The sequence below is a fragment of the Typopeltis vanoorti genome, chromosome 9 (assembly GCF_054136105.1).
Source record: "Typopeltis vanoorti isolate ZY-2024b chromosome 9, IOZ_Tvanoo_1.0, whole genome shotgun sequence".
In the NCBI taxonomy this organism is placed as follows: Eukaryota; Metazoa; Arthropoda; class Arachnida; order Uropygi; family Thelyphonidae; genus Typopeltis; species Typopeltis vanoorti.
In genome coordinates this window covers 109,153,400-109,169,955 of record NC_143557.1, presented here as the reverse complement: position 1 = coordinate 109,169,955, position 16,556 = coordinate 109,153,400, and the positions used below count along the sequence as shown (strand labels likewise).

General features: G+C 36.3%; 1 protein-coding gene across 1 annotated transcript; it reads left to right on the top strand.

The window, feature by feature from the left end:
• Window positions 1–203: 203 nt before the first annotated feature.
• LOC150103412 (uncharacterized) lies at window positions 204–13,969 on the top strand. The gene is made up of 7 exons (XM_090398474.1): window positions 204–405; window positions 5,871–5,953; window positions 7,327–7,416; window positions 7,786–7,924; window positions 8,023–8,132; window positions 13,463–13,591; window positions 13,671–13,969. The coding sequence occupies exons 1-7, from the start codon at window positions 204–206 to the stop codon at window positions 13,881–13,883; spliced, it is 966 nt and encodes a 321-aa protein (XP_090254600.1). The 3' UTR covers window positions 13,884–13,969.
• Window positions 13,970–16,556: the final 2,587 nt, after the last annotated feature.

Below are 16,556 nucleotides of genomic sequence, written 5' to 3'. Positions count from 1 at the left end.
CAGATTACGAGGTTAATGACAACTGAAGTGAGAACAATTCGTAAGATTGTAAGAATTGACATATGCTAATAGAGTCGAATGAATTTGTGGAGAGTACTGAGAGATTGGTTGGAGCAAAATTGATGATTTTTTATAAATCAGATATTGAAATTCATTTTAAACTTTATTCCATTTCAGCATAAACAAGCTTCGAATATCTCGAAATGGAGACCGAGGAGTTCATGTTTCCTCTCAGACTGCGACAGATTCGCTTGGTAGATTCGACATGCACTTACCTGACAGCGATATGCGAAGCCTTGAAAGATAAAAATGTGCTAGTGACGTTAGTTTTCAACGTTTCTCAAAAAAGCCTCCTCTTAGTTATCAAAGGTGCCAAACCATTCGTTAAGAAATATGAACTAAGTCGTAAGTATCGGTTTTCTTTGTCGTTTTTGAACATTTCTAAATGTATGCTATTTCAAATGCCTGCTTGAAGGAAGCGACGTAATGCGTCCATAAACCATGTAACGCTGAGGTGTCAAATAAATTGATCCGACCTTAAAGTTGGCAAATGAACTCGGTTTCTATAAAATTGTTCTCATTCTCGCTATTAATTTTTCATTTGCGCTCTTGAAAGCTACTGTCGGTATTGACTATTTTCTTAGGCTTTGAAAGCCTTGGATTCGACGAATAGGACTGCTCGCATGACATGACTTTCACATTAGCTTTGAACGTTGATTGTACACCCATTCTTTGACATCCAGCCCTGAAATCATTTGTCCCGACGTCTAATATTACATGGCCATTTCATCGCAGCGGAAGAAAGTCATGAATGGCTTGACCGGATGGTCACAGCGATACACAAAGCCTCGATATCCAATTTACAGATGGCTAAACAAAAGCTTTGATAGCGAAACACCAATGCAGAGTGCCAGCGCATTTACTCAGCCTTGTTTTAAATAAGCTGAAGCTCGATCTATAGTCAAAGGTTATCTAGATTACATAAGTCTTCCAACTTTTGCGTACTTGTTTCTAATATTTTAATCAGCTGGTTCAAATAGGCAGAAAAAAAATTTTTAAATTCTGCTTGCTACCATAATACGCATGAGCTCCCAAATCGAGCTAGCTGTTCGGTTAGTGGCCATCCCTTGATCGACAAATTCCCTTAAACAAGTTGGCTTCATCTGCCCACCTATTAGTTTTCTTGATGATCCAGTTTACGTACAGCAAGTAAATTAACTGGCCCTTCTTGTAAAATGAGAACTGAACCGCAGATTGTCGAGTTTGAGAAATCAATGCGAAAAATCGCAACGACCGTAGTTTATGAATCCATTCGAGAAATGATTATGTACAGGGGAAAATAAGGAAACTGCATTTTAATACATCAGTTTATTGGAACATACATGGGTATATAATTGATAATTAGCCTTGGAATGAAAGATCTGTGTATACACTTATGTTCTCAATATCAACGTTGGTATAAATGTTAAGGCTTTATTCATGAATACTTACTCCTTGGCTGAGTTGAGGTAAATTGATTACGAAACCACTTAATTTTTTTTTTGGGGTGGAAAGGGTATGTGTGCGCGCAACTGTAGAAAAGGGATTTGAAAAAAAAAAAAAAACTGACGTTAAGTAAATCTTTACCGCTGTGACTAAGAGGTCTATCTTTATAACCAGAGCTTTGTGGATAATAGCCTTTCGAACTGTGCTTACTGTCTAGTTTATTTTTGAAGTTAATGTAGACATCAGTTTAGCATCCCTGCAACTCTTTGCTAGCGAATCATGGTTTACAAATTTGTGTACAGTTGCTAGAACTGCTCGTAATTCCATATTTGCATTATGTGGCATGTACGTTTTGTGCTATTGTTCCATCTTTCAAATATCCAAGATATTGCTTGTCACCAGACATCACTTCCCACTACAGAACTTGCTGAATTTTCTGCTCTAAGAAAATTGTGAATTGCTTCAAATACCATGTTCTAATCTTGATCTCCCCCACCTGCATCAACTCTACAAGGAAACAAACCTATAACTACCCCATTCAGGACTGGTTTTCTCATTAGGCGAATCTAGGAAATCGCCTGGTGACGCTAAGAACTTCGGGGCACCAGATTGTTACATAGTTTGGGGAAAAATTACAATCTTCGAAAAAAATTAGTAAAATCTTGATTAATAATTAACATCAAGCCGTCCTGGTGCTCACAGATGATCCTACACTATTTTCGCCTTTCTCTATTTCTTCCACTTCGTTGCTATTTGTATACTTAACCTCAAGTGTAGAGATTTTTCCTCCTTGTGGCATCTGTCCCAAGATGAGGGGGTTCCGAGGTATCCCTCAAACTAACAATCAAAATTTAGGCGCCCCTATACATTGTCTCTATAATAGACAATGCACAAAGAGCCGTAATCCAATGCTTTTTTCTGCTCACGTGCACATGAAAAACTTGTGCAAGTTTCCAGTCTCAGATTCAATGTGTACTGCAGCCTGTGCTCACAATAGCTTAAGTTATTAGTCGCACTTAACTTGATACGCTTAAAAAATTGACAAGTTTGTTAACTTGTATTAACAAATAATATTTCTATACAATAATTATATATAGAAATAATTATTTCTATACAATGATGCTTTGAATGTTTCAAACACCAAAACCGCTAATGCAATAGTACCCATTAATGTTGTCCTTTTATCCGTCAAGCTATAACCTGTAAAATCGTGAGCACTTCATTCGCTTAAACCGTGTGGCTACAAAAAATCCATAATTTTTTATTAGTTAAAGTGACTATTGTAAACAGGAGGCAACTTCAAATTTTTGGCTTTCGGCCTGTAACGTCAGTCTGTTTGTCCATACGGCGCGGCTGTGAAAGTATCTAATTAGGGTATTTAGTTGGAATGGGTTAGAGTAATATTGCGGTTGAGACATTGCAGAAATTACTAAATAAGCGAGGAATGATTTACCATAATTCGTTCTACTTCCAAAATTGACTAAATCAGAAAATCTCAATATTGTGCGCGTTCCCTTTTTTGACCGTTGTCGCACAGCTCACAGGGAATATTGCTACCATCAAACCTTTGTCCTCATCTCGGTTCTATGTTCATCTTTACTAGCTGGAGATCCATGAGTTAGTGACCACTCTTGGGTTCCATCATTCTCGATCCACAGTAATTGAACCAATGGACCATTTGAACACGAGCCATAAAATAAACTTATGATCTGACATTTCTCGAGCATGTAATCTGGTTTCCTGTTTGCATCTGGAACTACTTTCTAACTTCACTGTCAGAGTGGATTTTCTTAAGATTTTCCCCACTGTTCGTCACGTCAATGACATTGCTTATCTCATTCTATCAGTAGTTTGTATTAGAGAACTTCGCTGTGGTTTTCTTTTGATCGACACTATTGATTATTCAAAATTTCAATGTCGTCCATAACAATGTTCTTTGGTGGGTTGAATGACCATGTCTAATTACTTTCAGAAAAGTCCTAATTTTCGCATGAAACATTCCAGTCCTAATTTTCGCATGAAACATTCCAGTCCTAATTTTCGCATGAAACATTCCAGTCCTAATTTTCGCATGAAACATTCCAGTCCTAATTTTCGCATGAAACATTCCAGTCCTAATTTTCGCATGAAACATTCCAGTCCTAATTTTCGCATGAAACATTCCTTAGGCTTTTGATAATGTCTCCTAGAAGATGGATTAAAGTGGCTAAGTTCCATGTTTTGGTCTCTCGAACATGGTTTCCTTATTATGATTGTCCCAATCTTTTGCTCACCCACAATACTTAAATGTACACGTTAAGTGTACGACATTTCTTGATCGGAATTAGGTGGTTTGCGTCTTAAGCCTTGCGTACGAACGATTACATCCATAGTCTGTTTTGTCATTTTCAGCTTGACGCCAAGCCGAATCGCTGCTGCTCCTATAGAGGAATCTTCAGAATATTCAGATTGGTGTGCTTCATCAAAAGTCTAATGCTCATCTCTCTAGAGCCCCTTTATAGAATGAGCAGTCCACTTAGTGATCTGTCACTGTACATTCTCGTGCGTGATGCCTTTTGTATATTTTCATTAACATTCTAATAGAATAGACCTCCGTAATTACTCCAGTTTCTAAGCCTGGAAAAAATGAATCTAGCTTATCTTTCATTCCAACTGGTGTTCGCCGATCTTTTCCTTCGCATAGGAGTTATAGGTATTAAAGTTTACTACTTGCCATTCAAAACATTGGTCTTTTTTCTCTCGCATGGGGTTAACACTAAACTATTTCCTGTTTTTATTTTTTATTCATAATTAACTGTTTATGGTAATCTAGATTAAATTAAATCTGTTTGTTTTGTGAACGCTTATTAAAATTCAATCTCGTCAGAGTGAAAAGGAAAAGCCTTTTTCAAAGGCCACAATTTAGATAATTACTGGCCTAACAAAACTAATCCAAAGGAACTGTTTCCCATATAATTTGAGAGCTAGTCAGTATAGGCAGTCGTCTTGGGCCAAGTTTTACCCAGAACTCAAAATCTTTATGCATTGTCATAAATTCGAGTACTCCATTTTTGTCATTGGACCTTTGTATAGGTGAAGCGGTTTCAAAAAATTAGGCGATCTTTCGAGATCGCCTATCTCAGCGTTGTTCCACTCAATGACAGGCTCACCCCGTCACCGAGAAGAACTCGGCATTAGCTCTATCCAGTGGCAGACTCACCCCACCACCAAGCAGCCATAATCTCAGCGGTGGCCGCACTCAAACGAGCAAAAGCTATCCCCAAACAGAGCCTCAGAGCTCAAGCCTAACTCGCACCGGTTTCAACCCTCTTTGGGGTCTCATCAGTGAGTAGGTAGTCTGGACTTCTGGAAGGTTGGTGTATTCTTTATACACTTCTGAGAATTAAACGTCATCTTAAATTCTATCGGACTACGATATCGTATGCTAATCAAATGCATTCATTGGCTAAACCGACAAACCAAATAAGATTCCATTAACCTGCTTAGCTTTGTGGACCTTACTGCAAGGTTAAGTATGGATCATCCTAGATTGAATTTGGGTTTTTATAGCTACTTCCTCAATCCGTGACACGAGGTCTTTTTCCCAAACGTAACTAGTTCTTAACCATGTAACTTTACGCTGTCGTAGAACTTCTCACGATTTCACTGAATAGTTCAAAACACCGGCCCATCTTCAAAAACGTTCAAAGAAATGAACTTGTCGATGGCGAAAGTTGGTCTAGTTTACCGATTTCAGTTCATACTCCCTTTTAGGAATGTTAGTTTTTCTACTTAAAACTAGATTAAAAAAAAACTCGATGCTCACCGAAAATCTTTTAATCGGATTGCTAAGTCGTTCGCCCGGGAAGCTAACGAGCAGCTAGTGCTGTCTTAAGCTAAAACTTCTATTCATAAGTTGGAACTTTCCGTGCAGTTTTTAAGCGAACCGTTTCAAGCAAAAGTAGATTTGCTTGTAATGTTACTGTACAAAAATTGCCATTTGTTCAGTTCGGCTTGAAATTAGTACAAAACTAAACTTAACTAATTCCAGCTGTGTGTGTACACGTTCAGATCATTACTAATTTTAGTTCTGTCCACAGTATTGTTGGAAATGATAGCTGGTCCTTTAAAGTAGAAAGGTTATTGGCGTTTGCTAATTTTCTTTTAAATAACATGCTTCATAATCCAGTGGAACTAGTTTCATTATGTAATGAATATTATTATAATTTATTGCTAAGTAGAACGAAAAGTTGACTTTTTAAATTAAGCTGCTAAACGCTGTTTGACTGACTGAAAGGCATTAAACTATGCAAACGGCTAAAGCATAAAATCGCTATCTGGACTATGTTAATCGCTCAGCTTATTCCTTACGGAACTTATTCTTAATTTTTCATTTCTCGTTGTAGTAAAGAGAATGGACAAACTTGCCATCAAAGGACTAGACTTCGTTGAGGAAAAGACTTCTGTAGTTCTAGAACCCATCTGCCAAGTAAGTATCTTTTGACTAACTAAAATGTTTCTGTTATTTGGATAGCTGTCGATGTTGTAACATGAATACTTGCTGCGTAGCCGAACTTAAACAATTATTTCTAATACCTTGGAACGCAGTGCATAACCATTCAGAAGGTTGCTGAGAGAGGAACTTTGAATCACCGAGGAGAGAATCTAATACATTGAGCGGACTAGAAAATCGAAGTCCTTTCTTGAACCACTTCTCTAAATCTCCTAAATGATTGTCTAACTGGCTGCATGCAGTCGATCTGCGAATGCGCTGACTGAATTAAAACTATCCAAGCAACAATAGTGACCGATGAAGGTTACACTTGAAGTGTTGTAATGATTAATTTTAGTGTAGACGATGACATGTTCCAATTTGGAGATGGCAGTTTAATGCAGATATGAACTCAGTCGTGAGACAACCCAAGAATTGAATTGTATAAAATATACAATTTAATTTATGCTTTCCTTAAGCGTAAAATTGTTTCGTTTATTTATGCTCTCCTTGAATTTACATCTTACTCATTTGACCTATTCGAGGGATGTATTGAACACTAGTTTTGGAGAAGCGAATGACCTGCCATTTTGGTTGCGAGTGGAATCAACGTACCAGGATCTAATATCAAGCGTGTAACCCAAGCATTCTAATGAAATTAGTACAATCGTTCAATCCCCTCAATTTTCTTCATCCTTACAAATTCTTAAAACAAAGTTCATGTAACTGATTCCATCTTTCGAGTCAAGTTTCGTTGTAGAAAACTGGAGCATTCTGACATGCCATTTGATTATAAAAACGGACCGAATTACAGTTTTACCAACTATTCCTGTTACCTGCATCCGATCCTGCTATTCCCTTATGTTCTAATTGCTGTGGAAGTACTCGTACAATACTTAATCTGAATATCGAATTGGCTTACTAGTATTAGGTCATTTAGTTCTCTTATTCTCATAGCAAGATATTTTCGTAGAATATGGCGAAATGCCATCCTTAATCATGCTGTAACATTAGCATTCTTCAATGATTATATTACAGTAAACATGGGACTCTTCTCCCATGATAAATGGCTGAACTTCTCAATTATTGCTATTAGTGATACTTCTGAAAGTTGATTCTGAAGACAACTTGAGCAGCATGTTTAAGGATACCTATGTTACAGTATGTTTAAGGATAGTGTTTGGTACGCCAAATTATACTAAACTTAATATAGTTAAACTGAAATGGACTGATTGATTTGTCTGCTGTTAATAAGTTTAAGTGTAAACCTCAACCTAACATCTGAATCTATTCATAGTATTTAGAAATGCAAACTGCAGCAGCCACTTTAGTATCGTCCGGATGTTAATCTAACAGCAATCCTCTTTCAGATGATCGCCAAAACACGATCTGCGTACGTTTCATCTGTGGAAATGGTCAGAAACGCATGCAGTGATCTAAAGACCGCTGGAATGAACAGGGTAGGTTTTATTTGCAAATGCTGAATTTAATTTACAACAATTCTGTACATAATACAGAAATGACCTCAGTGGGTTAATTCAGGCGTGTCAAACCGGCGTTCCTCTTTAATCCTAGGTGCATTGGATCTCGGTATGCTAATCCAAGCCTGTCAAATAAGCAAGACGAGTGCTATTCAGACGTCCATTATGCTTTGAAGCAAAATTATACAACTAACGTAATTGAATAAGCTGAAGCGCCTACAATGGATGCGGCGAAGCATTGATTGCGTGTTTAGACTGAATGCCAAGCAATCTGACACTCCTAGTTTAACTCGCTAATTCTAAGATCGCAACTCATCAGTTTGAATACAACGTATACTTTCTTTTCAGGTCATACGACTCGGTAATCAGACATCTTCCTTATTTCTGTCGTTTCCGGTTGGACTTCTTATTAGGGCACTTCTACACGATATGTTAGAGGTTGCCGAAGCAGCCTTGGAGAGCGCCGTTCCTCTTCTTCCGGATGAAAGTAATTAATTTTATTTAAATTTTGAACTTTGAATATTTTGCACAAGTGTTTTCCTTTTCCCTATTTAGATATTAATTTTTTTTTGTTTTGTTTTTCAGTTGACCGTCCTTCACGGAACCTGAGCGGTTTGTCGCTGTTTGCAAGAGCAACACTTCTATTACGCAATCTTTCAAGACGTACTTATGTGCAACGAGTGGTAGAAACCACGGTAAATGCTCAATCTTAACTGTAGACTACACTATAAGGCATTCTTGTACACAACATTCTAGGACTAGAATGTTTCTAGAATTTAAGCAACACTACGCTTTCTAATGTAGGAACATTGAACATGATAGAATGACGGTACGTTTCCCCCTTCAATTGAAAAAAATCTAAGCTAGACTCTCGTCGTGACGAGAGCATTCTTTAAGATTTTTTCAACTGAAGGCAAATTAGCTGATCTCATACGGAAGTAGTTTATTTCCCAGAAACTCGTTTTTCATCCTGTGTACGGAACAAATCGGCCTTGAGGAAGCGCTCAATTTACAGACGAAAAATACTAGCGGTGGGCAGTAGATGGTGTTGGTATTAGCAGTTCGCTGTAGTTGGAGTGATGGTGATCAGTGAAGTAGGTGCCCTCCCTCGATGAGTCTTTAGAACTCCTTGGAGTTGTCATGTATTAATACACGATGTATGTCATTAGTGCATTTTGTAAGAACTAAGCATCTCAGCATGGTGAGTGGTTCTCGATTAGCAGCGAAATTATGATTTGCTGAAATTATATAAAGCCAAGTTTTAGCTCTGTGTTATGGCCTAGTTAAATGGCTCTCAATCTGTTTAGAGCACGAGATAAAATTGCTTTCAATTTAGCACAAGTAAACTAATACAGATCCAGTAAAATTATCCACAATGTTGGTTTTGGGAAAGTCATTTCGAAATCCATCTGCGAATTTGTTTACAGCAAATTTTCAACCATAACCTAAGCACCAAATCAAGGTATAGTTCGCCCAATGTTTATAGGCCTCTGCTTGGCGTTTTGCCAAGAATAGATTCATGCTGAAGGGGAGTAAGAAATGAAGGATGTACGAATTGGTCGCCAACATGCGAAATCGCTTGCTTTCTTGTCTGTCGCTCTACTAGTAGTAGATTGATTTTTGTCGCTTTTTTGCATTATTTTATTAATTTTTATGATGGATCCAGTACAGTGAAAGTTCTGTTAAACTTTTCAGTAGCTCTTGCAAAAGAATATCGAATATGTGCTGACGATTCTGCGAAAAAGAATCGTTAAAAGGTAGTCTCCTTGTTCCCCTTTCTCAAGTCATAAAACGTGCAAGTGCAATTGCGGGCGTATCGGGGTCGACTGTTAAAAGAATTCGTAGGGAATCAAAAGGTGAAGGTAAGCCAAAATTTAAATCTCCTAAAAAAAAAAAAAAAAAAATAAAAAAGAAAACCATCGAAACCAGCTTTAAATGATTTTGACGACGTCATAAGAACTATTCACGAATTTCACGCGGTCGAGAAAAGAGTGCCAACTGTTCCCAAATTGATTCCTATGCTTAAAGAAAAAATTAATTTTCCTTGGAAAAGAGAAACTTTAAGGAAAATACTTCATGAAATCGGATTTTGTTTTAATGCTATTGAGTGTTTTGGGCAGAAGTGAAAAGTTTCATTCGCAACGTAACTGGGGATATTGACATGTCGAAACTTTTTAAGCTTTCAGAACAGGCGATTGCAAGTATTACAGTTCAAAACTGGGGAAAACATTGCTCTCATGTCACCTCATTGGAAAATATGTATTGGGACAGAGACAGCATTATCGAAGAATTATGCGAACCTTTGGTGATCAGTTTAAATGAAAGTGGCGATTCAGATGACTATGAAAATTAAAAGGATTTGATAATGGTATTTTTTTCCAAACTTTTTTTTTTGCATGGGTTTGTTAAGTCATAAAAAATTAATCGGTTTAGGACATTAAAGTGTCTCAGTTCTCTCAACTCTAAGTTTAGAATATCAAAGTTCATTTGAAAAAAATTTGTTTTTCTGTATAATTATTTTTATATTATAGAAAACTCTTAAATAAATTTCGTTAAATTTTTGTTTTATGCTATACCTTTTTAATTTTGTTAGTACTCTACGTACATTTTTCCAACTGTTATACAAGCAAAATAGTTAAACTTTAAAAACTACAATGTTCATAAAAAAGGAAATTTTTCTGACCTGTAATAATAAACACTCATTCCCAGAAGACGGAATGATTACCCTATTATCGGAATGGATTCTCCTTTTTGGGACATGCGCAGAAGTGTCGAAGGGTCTCTAAACGGTGGGCGAACTATAAACATGTTATAATAAAACCAATTAAGAATAAGTAATCAGATTACATATCTGAAGTGGGAATTTACTGTCATTCAGTTCATAAATTGGATTCGATCTCATTTACCTCATTTCAGAATTCAACTGTGGGTAACCAATTAATGAATGGAAAGAATGTAAGATTGTCGCCAAATAAATTCAGTCTTTCATGAATACTGGTATCTATCCTATACTAACTTATGTAGTCCTGTGGAAGTGGTATTTGCATCCATAGTGTTAAGCTGCCCGAAAAAAGCCCTTCCTCAATTCGAATTTAGTTGCCGACTAGAACTTTTTTCTAACGCCTATCAATTTCATTTCTAGCACGTTTTTTCCCAGAAACTCAGTCGAACATAACCGACGATATTTTCAAATATAGATTGAACTTTCAGTTATAGGGCTAAACCACTCCTCCATGTTGCAAATAAAAGAGCCTTAGGAATTTACTTGTGTCCCGTGCACTCCTTTATTCAAGAGAAAGTTGGCTATATATTCCTTGGCTCTTATTGGTCGACAGCTTTTTTCCATCAATACAATTGGTGTTCTTTTTTTCGATCAATTCAATTGCCACTTTCGTGTACACCCGAAAATGGCAATTGAATACAGAATTACTACTATTCTTCGTTCCTGATTATTAGTAGGAATATGGGAATTTTAAGAGTTTTTGCTGACTCTTAAAAGCTCAGAATTCAATGTTGAACACATTGACAAGATAGGCTATTATGCTTTATAAGGCTAATTCGGCCACATTGACTTATGTACAGGTTACTCGTTACTAAGCTCGTAACAAATCTAGAATTTTCCCTAGGAAAATACTGAGGGTATGTGGGTTGCAGAACGAAATATGATAGAAACGTAAGTTACGAGATTTTTCAATACACGGAGTAGGAGAAAACAAGGGATCGCACTTCAGTTGTCTAAGAGTTGTTAGTATGTTGTTGGTAAAGGCACGCGGACTAGGTTCTTGACTTGGTGAATGAATTGTCAGAGGTGATTGTAAGCGTCAAGAAGTTTATGTATGATAGGTTTATTGCGGGAGACACAATACCTAACTCTGTGGAGTCCCCGTGTAAATAATTCAAACCCACTGGAAAGTGTTCTAGTCATACATGCCTCGGAACTGTTTTTATACACGATGCACTGTCAAATCCATATTCCATAACAGCCGCGAGCCTTGTCAAATCTTTAAACTTATAAGCCATCCTGTTTCTCTGCCCTAGAGCAGAATCATGGCATGCAAAATAGAGCACGAACTTTTCGACTTTTTCTGCAGTCTACCCTGAGAGAAGTGGAGACTTGCACCTCGTTCATTCAGATAACTTGACGCTCGTTACTTAAACGAATTTTATGCTCGGCTAATCTACTCGATTCTAAAACTGATGGCTGCATTTGAGAACTATCAGAATTAAGTATAAGCATCGAAAAAGTGAAGACAGACCTTGTCATTACGAAGCAAATTACTACTATTATGCTGTAATTTCGTTTAATATGAACTCGTTATCAGATGACTCATTTAGGCCTCAGTTACGCCTTTTTATTTCCAAGTAATCGCAAGTCTGCCATTCCGCTAATGTCACTTATCTTAAATACTATTTGCAAAAGATCTATGAAAATATCTAAATGGGTCAGCGATTAATCCAGTCGCTCTCCTGTACAGCTGACTTTAAGCTTATAGGATCCTTCTTTCCTAATATGAGAGTGCACTATAGTTAAATGGACGTGTAGAATATTGATAGGTTGAAATAATGCCAAGGATAGAATAACCTAACTGAACTTAATCTGACAGCTAAACTTCCCAATCTTTTTAGTGATCTTAAATCTTCGAGATTGGAAGTTTTGAGAGAAATAAATAAATCTTGCTAGCTGAATTTTTTTTAAAAATTCCATGGATTTTGGAGATTGACAGTATGGTGTGCAGTAACTAACTTTCCCTCTTGTTAATACATTTGTTATCCACCAATCGATGTATTGGTCATCAACTGTAGTCTGATCTACAGAGCAAAAACGAATCTGGTATTCAATATTGGGAACAAAGTTCACTTTTTTGTTACATTTTGTTTATTATTTTAACGGTATAATAGAACACAAACTAAGTAAATAATTAATTTATTAAATTGATGCTGATATTTCGCTGGTGTTATAACCAGCATCTTCAGAGCACAAAAACACTGTTTGTCACAATACGCGAGACTAAAACAACATTGTGTACTTCAATAAAATTCTAGCAGCAACACAAAGACTAGTCCTGATTTTGGCGCCCTTTATCTGGATCTAGAAATCAGGACTCTAGTCATTGTGTTGCTGCTACAACTTTATTGAAGTACACAATGTTGTTTTAGTCTCGCGTATTGTGACAGTGTTTTTGTGCTCTGAAGATGCTGGTTATAACACCAGCGAAATATCAGCATCAATTTAATAAATTAATTATTTACTTAGTTTCTGTGTTCTATTATACCGTTAAAATAATAAACATGTTCGACGAACACAAGTCTGTCCACACGTTTTTGTTCCATTAGTCGAGCTTAAATTCTCACGACCAAGTGACTTGGCTTCATACAAACTTAAGCAGTTAGTGGTCTGATAGGTTAATTTCGTCCACTGTCAGTTTGTATTCTCTGGCCTACTTATCTTTTAGGATAAAGCCCGTGTTTCAGGGAAAACCCTGTTAGCTTACGACTGCTTTAGTATAACTTATTTCAGTACCAAAGTTACGGATATACTCGTGCATAAAGCTGAAATTAATCCCTAACCTTGAATAGGAATGATGTTCCTACAGAAAATTCGGCTATTAGATTGAATTTATACCATATTTTACTTAAGATTGAAATAACTTAAAACGACGCACATTCAGTTTGCGCAATGGAGCATATCCTATAAAAAGCTAGTTAATCGGAACTTGATTTTAGATCGAGTAGGAACGAAACCCAATAGGTTTTCTGTGGAAATATTTTGCAAAATTCATTGAAGAATATTCAAAAAAATTCTTAGTTAAGCCGTGGTAAGAAAAAAAAAATAATGGAAAGTTACTATCAAAACGAATCGTGTCATTAGTAGTTTCAATAATTCTAAATAAAATCAAATTGCACATTAAGTCAACATCTTATGTTCACCCAATTTTAAGCTTCACATTGATCAAAGTTCCTATATTTATGGTATTCACTTTTAAATAACTTGTGGAGTCTGATGTAATACTATAATTTATTTCAGTCTATTTTGAGGAACTTGGAGGGGAATGGAACTGGACCTATCACGCCAGAAGAACGAAGAATCCTCACTAGAATCTTGCAGAACGTTACTCGCGTTGTTCCTAGATCCTCCCTTCCACGACAATTACTGGTAAGTTGCTCAGGACAACCACCACCCTCTGACTTCTGGAAAACCATTCCAATTTATCTTTAATCTTCTTTCTTTCCAGGAGCTTGAAAGAGAACTAGAACTGACAGATGAAACAAATCAAGTCGAAGTACTTGAAGATCAAGAAATACGCTCCAGTTCTAGTCAAGCCGTATCCAATTCAAACGATATTCACGATCCTCCAGCACAGTACTCTCAGTGGGTGCAAGGATTAAGAGAAGTTACAGAAGAAGACGATCAAGCAACAGATGCTACAGAAAGTGACGAACAATGATTTTTTGTAATCTTTCACTTTTTTATCCGTTCACTTTTCTCGTTTAATGTTTTTCACTTAAATCTTAATAAATTTATCGTTTTTTACCTGATTGTTGAGTGAGTTTAAGACTCGTAATTCATAATACTTCCTCAATTAACAAGACATTGATCTAAGAAAAATCAGAAGTAGGTAATCTTAGTCGAATGTACCTTACTGTATATTTTGGCTGTTTTCTGATACTACAGCTTCTGTAGAAGTTTGCAAGCTTTTCTCTAGAATAGCTGGCAGTATATCCTGCTGAATCATTAACTTATTGTATAAACCGCTTGTGACATTGTTCGAAATGCCTTTTCTAACAAATGTATGCAGTGATATCGCTTCTTCGCATACTGGTAACGAATGAACAATATGGATATAAGAACCAACAAATTTCAGTTAACTTTAAAGTTAAATCCTTTCGAAAGAATTTCTTAAATTGGACGATTTTTCTACTTAATTCGAGCTGATTTGATTTGTTTAACAACTTTATTACACAAAAATAGCTTTATGAATACTATTTTACTTCAGTTAGCTTCCACGTGGCGCTACAGTACTTACAAACTCCATTTCTGGAAAATGACTTCATCTATCCTGTGGAGTCGCCATTGAAATTGGTCCTGAGTACCTCTCCTGCTTTATTTGCAACTTCATAATTCCGAATGAGAAAGATTAGGTTAGAAAAAGGCCTATATTATAAATTCCTTACTCGCTTTACAATGTTTTCTTTAAACATGCCCTTTTTGCGTTCAACACTTAATTTTCGTCAGTAACATCAAACCTTCAAAGATTAAAGGTAATTCTATGCTTTAATATTTATCGCCCGTCTAAATGGTCCTTAACCAAATGCCTTTTGTGAAGTTCCAAACTGGTTTTGTCTTCGTAAAGTTTTGGAAATTCCTCCATGCAACTGAAATGCAAGTATTACCGTCTGAATTCAATCCTATCCATGAACTCGCTTGATTTTGCTACGCTGCAGCTAAGCGCGCATGCACGCCCTCAGCAAATTACTTTGTAGGCTGTTGGCAATTAACATTGCGCACGTAAATATTACTTGACCAAATTCTAAGCAAACTAAGTAGAATAAGTTTATCGACTTACATGACGCCTTCGATAGCATACAGTAAACAAAAATGTATATAATTTGAACAGTAGGACCATTTGTTATTATGCATTTCTTATCACACTGGATTGAATAATTTGGTTAAGTGACAATGGTGGAAGATTAAAGTTTCCAACAAATTTTCCAGAAATACATGGAAATAAACTTATACCAGTCGAGATATTCTGTATTTCTAACTTAGACCTAACTCAAGGAATAAAACCGAAATAACGATTAAGAATCGTTCGTAACAATTCACAATGATATAAACATCTGGGAGATTTTATATTCTAGAAGTTTGACTTGTACATTAAATAGCTAATACTAATGCAAATAAAAAACGGTCTGAGTATCTATTCCATCGCCATTTTTGCTTTCTAATCAGTAAATGAATATAACAAGTGAAAAATGAACTCGTTTTAACAGGATACAAAAGATGGAATATTGGGAAGAACTACTAAAAAACCATTGGAGGAAGAAACAAATTTAGGAGCATTGTTGCAACAGGCCTAAGATAAAAACCATCAGAATTTTCCACACACGGCTACCTTAAAAAAAAAAAAAAGTTCCAAATATTTTACTTGTCCACGAACCAACAGGTGTACAGAGGGAGACTAAACGAATCTGTTCACTACTGAGGTTGTATAGTTACGACGTCGTAAATGATCATTCGCACACGACCAAGATTGCTTTGACTCTTAAATTGATCAGTTGAGCGAACTAACAATTCAACTTTGAGAAAGATTCCCAAAGCAAATTGGAATAAGCTCATTCATCTAAATTTTATCCTTGCGAGGGCGAATAAAATGGACATGAACGTTGCATTTCGAAACGCACCTAAAACGTTTTCCAGAATTTTTCGCACCTACTCTTTTCAGGTATTCAAAAATGACTAACGTCAGTTGAACTCCTCAAGGTAACTTTCTAGTAAGAACTCATTTAAGAGACTTGAGTGCTCAAACTAATCGGTACAGAAGCAATGCTAAGTTATATTTTTAGTTATGCAATGTGATATCTAGTCGTGATCAGACTAGATAGAGGACCAACAGGGATGCTAATTTAATTCCTTTGTCTCTAGCATAATCTCAACTATTTCCCTTCACTAAAGTGATTTCTTTCTGTTCGTTATAAATTTTTCATGGAAGGTCGATATACCTCTTCAGGTATGACGTTTTGCTGTTAGCATTTAAATTCAACATAGCGATCGAAATTTAAATATTAGATCTGGTAAATAGAAGATCTTAAAATTGAAGTGAAAACAATGTACTGTACTTCTGTATCCGGGGTTTAATTATCAGTCGAGCCATCTATTCGATGCAAAAATCAAACTTGTAGTTTTGATTACTGTTAACTGTGACAATCCACTGTGGTGTTGATGTGAATTTCATTGTCCAATGTAAGACCTGAAGTGGCTTAAATTCCATGTTTTGACCTCTAGCGGAGAAATTGCATAAATTATGCAACCTACACAACTATGTTGACAATCTTAATCTTTCATCTGACAGGCTGTTATAAAAGAAATCAAATTCGAGTTCCAGATCCGACCATACATC